Raw genomic sequence first — 13,078 nt, forward strand, 5'->3', positions numbered from 1 at the left:
CATTGTTTGGCTCACAAATCTTACATCATGCAGGCCTCCGTTTGCCTAAAGCTCCTGTCATTTCATAGATGTTGCATGCGTACAAAGTTCTGAGTAAAATAGAACAGTTAAAGTAACATTCCCTGCTGCTGAATGACTACTTAAAACAGAAACAGTGCAAATGTCACAGAACACACACAAAGTGCTGTTTACTGCTGCCTTTTTTTCTAATTTAGTTTAAATGGCACTAATTTGTGAGACAATGAATTCCAGTCCTTTTACTTCTCCCCTCCCCCGTAACACTTAGCTTCCCTAGCTGTCAAAGTCCTGAGGGTAATTTGACTTGGTAATTTCATTGACTGGCAGATCTCAGCAGGGTGCTTGACTCATGTAATTCAATCTTTGCTCTAGCATTTCTTTTGTTACAGGGGACTTTTTTTTTTTGCTGCACTGTAGCCATGGCCTTACTTGACTGCATTAGCATCCAGTTTATGTAGCAACTCCTGTAAGGTCTTGCACCAGGGAGCTAAATAAAACTTTTAAAATATTAAACCAGTTTAGATCTTTATTAGTGTAAGTGTTTAAGGTATCACTTCATGCTTCCACCTTGCTAAAAATGATTTACACGTGCAAAGTGTGTTGGTATTCAGTGTTTGCCTACATATTTTTTTTACTCCACTGGTTGGTTTGCAAAAAAACCTTTTGCAGTGTCCCTGGATTTGTCTTTGTACATACAAACAGTGCTATATTTTCCCCTTCCTTTTTCTTGCGTACAGTAGTCACTTATAACAAAGTACATTTATTTTTTATTTTTTTTTTTTATATATATAAAGGACATCATGAATCAGATAATGGATGCCACTGCAAAGAATCACTGTTGAAATATTTGTGCATGGACTAAATCCCTTACTAAATATTTGCCAGACTCCAGTTCAATTGGTGCTATGGCTTTAATATACTTGTGTGTTTGCTCATGCCTTCCAAATATCCCCACCATTACATACCAGTTTTGCAGTGTAGTAACCACCCGACATGCCCATACACCTTTAGCCATCAATATGCAGCTACTCCTGTTCATGTGAGTATGTGAATTCATTTTCAGACTTAAGGTGTGGAAGCTACACTGAATAATTCTAGGTGCTTGTTCCGGTTTCACATGGTGCTTGCTTAAAGCTACTCTCAGGTTAAGCCACTATGAATATGTTGCACTGCCACCTCTGATACGAGGGTAATGTTTTAATCATTTTTATTCCCGCACTGCACACTAGCGGTATCTGGTGCAAATACAAGAGAAGTATGCCAGCGATACACCACCTAAGCGTCATTTGCCGTGCAGAATGTCAAGTATACATACCAAATTTCTGTGTTTCCAAACATCGGTGTTACTACACTACTACTGAATAAAATGAACATATTGAAATGTAACATGACCTGTTATCAGATGTAATTACGATTTTTTTCCTGTATAAAATAATTTCCATGATTCTCTGGCTTTTTTCAGATTTAAGTTTAAAACTTCATAAGGGGAAAGAAAAGATGTTGTGCTATCATTTAATTAAAGCAGTTTAGGCAAGCAGTTTCTTAATTTTGCTTTCAGATGCATAAAGTAAAGGGCTCACACATTCCCAGAAGTTTACAAATTTTACTGTGTGATAAATAGTCTGCAGTTAATTTTCATTTGGGCGTACAACTGTTTTTTGTGCTGCTTATTTTTAAAAAAACTAACAGACAAAAGCAAATTACTGCTTCCAAAATAGTAATGCCTCTGTCAGAATATTTGTGCCAGAATTTAAATCTAAAACAACAAAATAAGATGCATTCAAAAAGGCAGCTTTTAGATTCAACAAGACAACATAAACAGTAACTCCAAATTAAAATTAAAATAGTAGTTTCATCCTAAAACATAATATTTAGGTAAAATGATAACATAGTACTTAACACTTTGGGAAACAAATTCCTTCAATTGAGACATTTCACAAGGAGCCCTAACTAAAAAAGGAAAACTAATTAACATCAAATATATCCCAAAGACAGAATCAATTAATAAAGCTCCTAAATTTTAATAGAAAGTTCTCTTAACGTGTTAAAATAATGGAGCTTCAAAGTTCAAATAATTAAATCTAACTAAAACTCCATGTGGAGTTCATATTTGAAAATTGCCTCAAACCATTATCATTTTCTCCATTTGACATTCAATCTTTCTAACTTGTATATCCTGAAGCATTCACTTTTCTCTAACTGTTGAATTTTATTTACTTGTATTTCTGTGATTTTAGCATGCTCGGTCTCCTCTAATCTGAGCCAAGTGAAAACAAGGAATTGGTTTCAAGGATTATCTGCATAATCTTCCCTTTCTTTGTTCCTGTGATTACATCTCATTTTTTTTTCTATTTTTCTTTTTCATAGGTTCATAGGTTCGTACTAAGCTAACTGCCCTTGCGAGCCATTTTAAGCCTAGCCAATTATCCCTTGTGAGACTCAAACCCTGCACCTTGTGTTTTTAATGCAAACACCTTAACCATTAGGTCACCCTTTTTTACATTGCTGTATTATTCATTATACCTTATACAGTTGCCCTCTTTAGTTGATATCTTTAATGTATATCCTATTTTTGTGTTGATGTCTGACTTATTTGCATTGCTTTAATTCTACCATTTCCAAGAAGTAGAGCACCACTACAAAAGTTCACAAACTGTGCACTTACTCAAAGAAAAATACAGTACTGAACTGACTGATACAAAAAATGAATACTACAGAGAAATGGCTATTACGCTATATCAGTACTATTCATATAGTGAAAAAGCATTTTACACGTTTCACTACAAAGCCACAAAGACATCAGTTGTGCTCTGTCCACTGAAAATTAACACATGCAGCAGGGATGTAGGTGATTCTAAGACAATGCCAATGCATGTCTTTTTAGTTGATAGCTACCTCACATAGTGACTATTAACACTGAGTGAGTATACAGCATTCATCTATGAGTCCCGGCCTAACATTAATCAGAAATGTTTCTACAGCAGACCCAAGAAGTGTTAAAAAGCCTTTTATAATAGATAATCCAGCCAGTGTGGTATTATGTTAGATCCAAAGACTTCAAGCACTAATGCTGTTACAAGAAATGCTTGTATTTGTATTAATTGAAGATGTGAACTATCACTAAATTGATTAATGTTGATTAATTCAAAGGCTGCTTATAAGAAGAAGCAATAGAATAAAAGCTACATCTGACCTGCCTGAAGTGATAATATAATTTACCTTGCAGAACTGCTATTTAAGAATGAGCCTTAACAAGGGGAGAAACACAAACCAGAGAGGAAAAATATATTGAACTGAAAATAAGTTATCACAGTATAGTGTTTTTCTAATTTCATTTTTCCCCAATTAAAAAACATGTAATACTTAAAAAAGACAAAATCAATTCTGGGAACATATAACTTAGAATAAATCATCAGAAAATGAAATATGACTCCACCAGTGCTTTTATTGGTTGGCAGTAATTTATCTTCCCCAAACAAAAGCTTTGTAAATTTGTTGTTGAACTGATTACAACAATGATCAGAAGGTAAGGGGATAGTATTACAATCAGCTTTCTCTTGAATCTGTAAAACATAAATGACTGTAACAACTGATATTGTTTCATTTTATACAACTACTACTTTATGATGGATTTGATGATATTAAGTATTTATTTTGCCTTATTGATGGAGATTTTTATCAGTATTCATAACATCTTTGCTAAAATTGGTGGTGTTGAAGTATACAGCCTGACTACCACCCAGGATATCCGAGTTTGATTAGTAGTCAGGCCTTTGATGGAGCTGGCAGGGAAGGATGGTATGGAATTGGCCATACATTGCCACATACCCATGGAGGAGTGTCAGTGCACATGAATGGGTGGGGGGAAGTATTCATCTGGATAAGCCACCAATAAATGGCAGCCTTCATCATAAGTGCACAGAAATAGCTGTCAGCATGAGCAAGACATTGAATGTATCTGTAGTAACATGGGTTGTTCAATCCTCCACCCAGTGGATGGGGTAAGGATCATCATAGAAATGTTCATAGCTGGGATACCAATGAGGGGTACAAGCAACCCTCAAGACTGCCTAAATAATAGCCCATCTGGATATCTCACACCAACAAATGGGTTAAAGTCAAGTAAGCAGAGACTTTATGGTCAGCAGGCTTGGAATTAAAAAGAAAAAAAAATAATATCACTCATTACAAGAATAGAATTTGTTTTCAAATTTAACATCTTTTGCTTCTGAAGGTGATCTATGCCTGCAGATATAAGAATGATATTATTGATTGCAGCCTTAGCTATAGTTTTTGCTTGTGTGTGTGTGTGTGTGTGTGTGTGTGTGTGTGTGTGTGTGTGTGTGTGTGTGTGTGTGTGTATGGGGAAGATGGCATACAATTCTGTTGTTAAGAAAATGAATTGTCAGCACACCAATATTTTGTCCTACAGCAGTGTGATAATGAAAAAAATGTCTGCTTTTGGGTGAAGCTCGAAACAGTAACACATACAGCAGTATTTATTTTCCTTAACATTACACATCTGTAGAAGTATATACATGGCTAAATCTACAGAAGTGCAAAAAAAGAAGAAGCAAGCTTTGAAGAACACTACAGCTGTCAGAAGCAATTATGACATTAAAGGCCAGATTAATCATATTTTGTTACCAGCGAACATCACAGTGTCCTACAGGGATCAGTGATGACTTGTTTGGGCAATAGGACTTCTGATTCTTCATCATAATAATTGAGAGCTTAATGATGAATGTCAGCTTCTCCTTTGCCTGTTAAGTTAACTACACTAAATCTAATTTTGTACCTGTCTGGCTAGTTAACAGATACCGCCCTCACAGCAGAGGGGGTCTGTAAAACCAGGGCGACAGAGATCACTTCTCTGGGAAGCAATACCAGTGCTCCTGAGAGGAGGCCCGACTGTCCTGCTCTGGAGGCAGTCAGGGGTCACTTATCTTTGTATCCAGATGCCTGGCTCAAAATAACAAAAGACATCTGGGTACAAAGTATCATTTCCAGAGGATACTTCATCCCATTCGTCACACCCCCTCCACCCATAACAAAAATCCCGGACGTTCCACCCAGTTACAGGGAACAGGCAACAATAGAGGTCCAAACGCTGCTAAGAAAAAGAGTCATCTAACCAGTCCCAGCAGACCAGACAGGATCCAGAACTTACTCAAGATTCTTTTGGGTTCCAAAGAAGATGGGGGACTGGAGACCCATACTGGACCTCAGCAGACTGAACCAATATGTAAAGAAAGAGAAGTTCCGGATGGTCATGCTTCAGTCTATACTTCCCTTCTTAGGGAAAGACTATTGGATGTGCTTGATAGATCTCAAGGATGCATACTACCACATAAAAATGGCTGGGCCATCCAGGGATCATCTGCGCTTCCAGTTGGGAGCCAATCATTACCAGTTTCGAGCTCTGCCCTTTGGTCTCACTATAGCCCCCAGAGTGTTCACCAAATGCATGGAAGTGGTCACAGCTCACCTGAGGTGTCTAGGATTCCAGGTGTTTCTGTACCTAGACAATTGGCTCCTTACCACCACCACCAGGCATCAACTCATTCAGGCCAGGGAGTCCACTCTGTCACTCTGCAATCATCTGGGCATTACAATCAACTCAGAAAAATCTGCCTTGTCGCCATCGCAGCATATAGTTTTTATCAGGGCAGAGTTGGACACCACCACCACACTAAGGCTTTCAATAGAAAGAGTCTTTCTTCTTCATCAGCATGCCAACGTTCTGATATCAAAAGACAGAGTACCAGCATCAGAAGTTCTGAAATTATTAGGCATGATGGCAGCAGCAATTCTAGGCATACCACTAGCTCGTATACACATGCGGATACTACAGTGGCTGTTGTTTACTCAATGGTCTTACCAAGAGCTTCCCATGTCTTACACTATAATGATGACAAATTCCTGCAAAAAGGACCTTCAGTGGTGGTTGACCTCAGTTCATGTCATGATAGGATGCCCATTTGTGCTAACCCATCCAGCGGCCACAGTGACCAAGGACACTTCCCTGATAGGGTGGGTGGGTGGATTTTTAGGGAAAGACAGCCCAAGGCACATGGACCGATCAAGAGACAAATATGCACATGAATGTCCTGGAAATGACAGCAGTACGTCTTGTGTTGCAGTACTTTCAGGACCCTCTTCCTCTGGGTACTATTGCGATTCAGACAGACAACATGTTGGTGATCTGGTATTTGAACAAACAAGGAGGAACCAGGTCTTACCCCCATTGTCGCTAGGCTCTCAGAGTATGGCAGTGGGCTGTTTCCACCCAGCACTTTCTGTTGGCAACACACATTCCGGGGAAATCCAGTGTGATAGCAGACAAGCTCAACAGGGCTATCTTGCTGCCCCACGAGTGGTCCCTCAAGAAAGAAATAGCAGACAGAATATTCCGTAGGTGGGCCAGCCTTGCTGCAACCTTTTTGCCAGTCACATGAACACGAAATGCAGAAGCTACTTTGCCCTGATTCCCAAGCTCCAAGGGACACACTCATACACGATTGGCCTTCGGGTCTCCTCTATGCATGTCCACCAATCTCGTTGATACCCAAGGTTCTACAGAAAGCAAAAACACTAAGAAGGACCATCATTCTAATAGCCCCTCATTGGCCTTGTCAGATTTGGTTGCCCTTCCTTCGACTTCATCTTTTGGAGGACCCTTGGATTCTGGACCCAGTTCCAGACCTTCTGACGCACTCATCAGGGGATCTTCATCCCTCTCTGCAGTCCCTGAATCTGACAGCTTGGCTGCTCCAATTCCCATCATAGCCAGGTTCCATATCCTCTCCAATGAGACAAAACAGATCCTTTTATCTTCTCATAAATCTTCTACTAAGAAGCTATATCTTAGCAAATGGAAAAAATGTTCTATATGGGCTTCTAAAAATAATATTGATCCTTACCAAGCCCCCATGCCCTTCATTTTAGAGTTCTTGACTATAATTTTTAACAAAGGAGCTGCAGCAGCAACAGTTCATGTTCAATTGGCTACTATTTCTAATTTTCATCTTGGATTTGAAGGGTTGAATATCATGTTTCACATTTTATCCAAAGCTTTTCTCAAAGGGACTTTTCATATTAGACCACCTGTGAAATCTCCATATTCTCCGTGGAATCTAAATTTTATGCTTTCCTGGATAATTCTTCCACCATTTGAACCAGCTTCCTCTTGTGATCTCAAATTTTTGTCATGGAAAACCATCTTTCTGGTAGCTATTACTTCTGCCCACAGAGCTTCAAGCCTCCATATTTGATATTCCATGCTGACAGAGTCTCACTTAGAACAAACCCCTCATTTTTGCCCATAGTTTGCACTGTATCCAATCTCAACCAGATTATTGATTTGTCAGTCTTCTTCCTCAACCATTCGAACAATTTAGAGTATATGCTGCACAAACTTGATGTTCACAGACAGCTCAGATTTTTTTAGGATAGAACAAAAGATTTCAGAAAATCAGGCCAGCTTTTTGTTTCATTCCCGACTCCAGGAAGGGTACACCAGTGGCTAAAACAACTCTGTCTAAATGGTTATCTGATTGTATCACCTTTGCCTATTCAACTGCCAATATGCCTTTGCAACATAAGATTAAAGCTCACTCAACCAGAGCAGATTCTACATCATCTGCTTTTCTGCCAGACTTCCCATGGATAACATTTTGCCACTTGGTCAAAACCTCATACCTTTATCACTCATTACAAAGTTGACAAGGCCTCCTGGGACAGGACCTCCTTTGGATCCACAGTCCTGAGAAATATACTCCAGTGAGCCACCCGAGGTTGATGGTGCTTGGGACGCTACCCATCAGTAAAGAATGAACAGTGAGATTGAACAACTTCACATAAAGAAGTTATGTACTTACCATAACATTCCATGTGAGTTGTTCATCTTGCCTACATTCTTACGCCCCTCCCTCCTACCCCCTCCTGGGCTGTTAGATGACCAAGATGCTGGATCCGTCCTGGTTATGCAATCCTTCTATACCTTTCTCTTGGGAGTGAAAGAATGACATATGGTATTATTATACTCAGCAAACAAGATCTGAGGTAATTCCAGGTGCATCATGGGATAGGGACTTGGCCTCAAGTTATTTGAATAGCTCAAGCTTTGTAATGGCCATATTGGAGCCAAGGGATTGGCTCTGAACCCATCAGTAAAGAATGAAGGTGAGATGAACAACTCACATAGAACGTTATGGTAAGTACATAACTTCTTTTTTCATATGCTAGAGATGGTTTTCTAAACAGTTCATGGGAGCTTTTTATTAGATGAGAGGTACATTGTGAATGAAGTGTGATGTCCCTACTCTGGGCCAGTGATCAAGGAGTCTCAATCCTCACCATGGACATTTGTGAGGGATGTTCACTTGGAACAAGGATAAGATACACACAATATTTTCAGATGCAGCTCTCTGCACCTAGCACAATTTCCCTTAAGAGCACACAGGGAGCACATTCAGTCCTGGGGCTGGGTTTCCCTCTCTCTCTCTCTCTCTCTCACTCTCTCCAGACCCCCTATAAGACTGCCCACTGACACAGCTATAGAGTTGAGTCTTCAGCTGAGTGGTTCAAGTCAAGTCCTCCACTGCCCTCTCTGTGAAACCAGTGCTCTGTGTCCCTGCTTCAAGTAGCTGACACACACAAACTTTGTGATTTGATTTTCACACACACACACATACACACACACGCGCACACACACACACACACACACACACACACACACACACACACACACACACACACACACACACACACACGGGAAATGCTGGTACAGATTTACTAGCAATGACCCTTCTGCCCAGACTATAAGGTAGATACTGCCACCAGAATACTCCAAAGCCAGTAATCTAAGGCTTTTGAAAGGGTATGCAATTATACTGAGTAAAATTAATACTAATACAAATGGTAGTGTTTGATCAATGCAGCAAGGCTTTCAGGAGTGGCCAGTGTTACTAAATAAATATATGTACTCTCAAAAGTTAAAATATTCTGTAATAGGCCAGCCATAATAAAAAGTTTAAATATATTTAATAATAAAAGAACATGAAAATACTAACTACCTATTTATGATAAACACCCAAGTTTCAGTCACTGGAAATATTAAAAATAACACAGATGGAAAGATTTACACAGATACAGAAAAACAATACTTAACTAATCTCACTATATTTTCCTGACTTGATCTAAAGAATTACTGTCCCCTAGTTCACTTACTAGAGCACAGCAAGATGACGTGGATGGGTGGTCCTTCTTTGTCAGGTCTCACAAACAGACTGCCCTGAGACTTCTGTCTCATCTAGTATTAAAACATCATTTCAGTGCTGGATTACAGAATGACATCACATACATCTGGGCATCTAACTCTGGTTCCCACACTACCCCCTTTACTAGAAACTGAACAGGAATCTAGCAAATATGTGTCATAATACACACACATAGAGCTTTGCTAAGATGTGTTATAGCATCCGGAAGCTATAAAACCATTTCAAAAACTTCTACCCTTCCTTAGTTTGCCCCTAAAGCCAAAACAGTAGGATTCCTAGTCCTGGTGTTCACAGACATTTTGTCTCTGGCTGCAATCAGAACTATAAGATACAATCTTTATGGCCTAAACCAGATAATTTAATTTCAGATTATTTTTCAAAGTTAGTTGGAATGAGTTTTATCTCTTCTCTTCCAGTGTCCTCTGTTACAATATATTAATTTCAACAGTTACAATACAGTCTGACATGCAGGTATATTTCTTTTCTGTCCAGCAGGACCCACTGTTGGTACATTTTTAACACCAGCAGCTTTACAAATACATTTTCAACACAAGCACCTGTACAAATCAGGTTGCTATATTAATGACTTAATTCTTTACAAAACTCCAGCTAGCTATGCTGACATATGTTACACATCCACTGCCCTACTCCTCCTGGCATAGCTGGCACTACCTCACATTGTCACATGAAAAAGAAACATGTTTAATGAAATACAGGCTAAAAGCTATATCAGACATATGTTTAGGTCTTAGTGGGAAAGGTGATTTCATTGTCACTCAGGATTATGAGCAATCGGTATAAACCATGAGACCAACTACAGGGATACCCTGGCAAGAGTATTGCTTCTGGAAGTAGGGGTCAATATCTTACTGGGCCACATAACTGCTGCCTCCCACAGGAGAAAGTGACAGCTTAAAAATAACTTAGGTGAAGGTTCCATGGACTTGCTTAGGTCATACTGTGGTCAAGCAGCAAACTCATTTAGTTCACAAACAGATTTCCAATGTTGCAACTCTGACAGCAGATGAGTAAGTCAGTCTATTTCATGTAAATATTTAAAAGACAGAGGGTATAGAAGCTTATGTGAAACTGGTATGTGAAAACTGGTATAGCATTCCTAACTCAAGGTTACCATGCTTCAAGCTCCCTCTGAATGCTTCTCATTAATTTAAAAGTGGTGATCATGCAAATAAACTACATCATATATGATATAAACAATATGTTCTAAACAAAGGGAAGGAATCAGGTTAATGTTTCCTGAAAAAAAGTTTTGGGACTGTTTTACCTACATTGCCTGTTGACTATATGTTCCTTTCTGGTTGATTGGCTCATTAATTCCCCTTCACTGTAGTGAGGGATAATCTGGAGAGACCATCACTTAGATAGCCATCAGAGACGGTTCATATTTTTTCCCTTTTCTCCTTGGTACCAGCTGAACACATTTAGCTAGGGAAAAGTGCAATGTGGCATCTGCAGAAGATGTCACCTGACTTCCACAAGGTGTGCTTTTTCTAAACAGTCCTGTCCCTTTCCCAGGAGCACAAGCAGTGGTCTTCCCTGCCTCATGTGGACAGATTGCACCATTCAGTGTGTCCCCAAGTATATGCAAGCTCCTCTTACTTCCCTGGGAGAGTCAAGTAAGCTGCACCCCTACATTCTACTCCCTCTCTCCCTGACTGTCTCTTCCAGCGCCTGGTCACCTGGGTTTCAGTAAGGCTCCATCCCTCTGCACCATGGAGCCAGGTTAAAAAAATGTTAAACATACCCTAGATAGTTAAAACAAGACAATTCAAACTCACAATGATTTTCATGATCTTAAACATATACATGCCTTTTACATTTATAATATACTTACAGCATGGAAAAGGAATTCAGGGGAGTGCAAAAGGGTGGAAATGCTTCTTAAAGGATCTGAAATATTAGTTGTGTTGAGAGCTATATCATTGCTAATGTTATATTGGGAACATTGCACAGAACTGTGTGCACCTGATACAATTTGTCCCTGGATCGCTGCTCCAATTAAAGTTCCCACCACTTCTGCTGTCATTCCTGAAAAGAGAAAAAGAGAAAGTATGCTACAAAATAGTTATCGGATAAGATGCAAAGGTTGCAAGTTACTCTGCCAAAAAATGAAGAAGATGAATTTTACTATTTTTGTTAAAATTATTTAAAAGATGTTAGCAAACTACTTTGATAAAATAAAACAGTTTTCAACATATTTGTTAAAAAATCCCAGTAGGAAAGGAAAACAGTGATCCATTTCTGGGGATTGAACCCAGGATCCCCATATTACATGCAGTTGCCACTGCCACTGGAATAAAAAGTAGTCACTGGTCAGTCAGGTACTTGTTTTCCCTCAAATGAAGTTTATTCTCTCAACTAGAAAACCATCACAAAGGTGATTTTTGACCACTCAAGCATCCAATGCTGAACAGCTATGAACCTATTATTATATTAACAACCATGTGACAGTGACAACCACACAGAATTCAAGGGTGGGGGTGCAGGGATCAATCCCCATACAATCTTCTTCTTCTTCTTTCAGCTGGTCCTGTTAGGGGTCACTACAGCAGATCAACTGTTTCCATTTCTTCCTGTCCTCTGCATCGTGCTCTGTCACACCAACCACCTGCATGTCCTCTCTCACCACATCCATAAACTTTATCTTAGGCCTCCCTCTTTTCCTGTTACCTGGCAGCTTCATCCTTAGCATCTTTTTCCCAATATACTCTGCATCCCTCCTTAGCACATGTCCAAACCATCGTAATCTTGCCTCTTTGGCTTTGTCTCCAAACCTTCCAACCTGAGTTGACCCTCTAATATACTTATTCCTAATCCTGTCCATCCTCGTCACACCTAGTGCAAATCTTAACATCTTCAACTCTGCCACGTCAAGCTCTGACTCCTGCCTTTTTGTCAATGCAGCTGTCTTCAACCCATGTAACATAGCTGGTCTCACTACCCTCTTGTAGACCTTCCGTTTCACTCTTACTGGTACTCGTCTGTCACAAATCACTCCTGACACTCTTCTCCACCCACTCCATCCTGCCTGTACTCTCTTCTTCACCTCTCTTCCACACTCACCATTACTCTGAACTGTTGATCCCAAGTACTTAAACTCATGCACCTTCGCCACCTCTACTCCTTGCATCCTCACCATTCCTCTATCCTCCCTCTCATTCACACACATATTCTGTCTTAGTCCTGCTGACCTTCATTCTTCTTCTCTCTAGAGCATATCTCCACCTCTCCAGGGTCTCCTCCACCTGTTCCCTACTCTCACTACAGATCACAATGTCATCTGCAAACATCATAGTCCACGGGGACTCCTGTCTGATCTCATTAGCCTAGTACACACCTATGAACCTAATACAAGGAGGCTCAATGTACCTTTGTTTGTTTGTTTGTTTCTTTGTTTATCAGTCATTAAATGAGTCAGTGAGATAGTCAGTGGACCCCTTTCAGCTACAACCAAGTCCAATACAATACTTGTGTATAGAAAAACTGTTTAGTGTATCCAGCAAGTGAGTATGGATTGAAGAGGAATGTACAGACTTGGGGACAGCATGCACACTGCACACAGAGAGTGACTAGAGATCTGGAATGAATCCCAGACCCTGAAGCTCATTTAACACTGAGCCACTGTACTGTTCAAACTGGTTCATCTAAAGATAATCATATATAAAACTTTAGCTCTTCTGATGTATCTTTTTATGGCTTTTAGTCAAACTTTGGCAAATGAATGGCATATGGTTTGCACAAAAAGCAATATACAGAAA

The 13,078-nt window shown here is 39.7% G+C and overlaps 1 protein-coding gene across 1 annotated transcript in view; it reads right to left on the reverse strand.

Moving 5' to 3' along the window:
- Positions 1-13,078, reverse strand: part of MFSD2B (major facilitator superfamily domain containing 2B) — a 799,283-nt gene that overhangs the window by 467,805 nt on the left and 318,400 nt on the right. Inside the window, exon 6 of the mRNA XM_044062754.1 lies at positions 11,155-11,348. Coding sequence (XP_043918689.1) covers positions 11,155-11,348 — 194 coding nt within the window. The remainder of the gene's footprint in view (positions 1-11,154; positions 11,349-13,078) is intronic.

The sequence above is a fragment of the Protopterus annectens genome, chromosome 2.part1, assembly GCF_019279795.1.
Source record: "Protopterus annectens isolate FY-2018-M chromosome 2.part1, PAN1.0, whole genome shotgun sequence".
Classification (NCBI taxonomy): Eukaryota; Metazoa; Chordata; order Ceratodontiformes; family Protopteridae; genus Protopterus; species Protopterus annectens.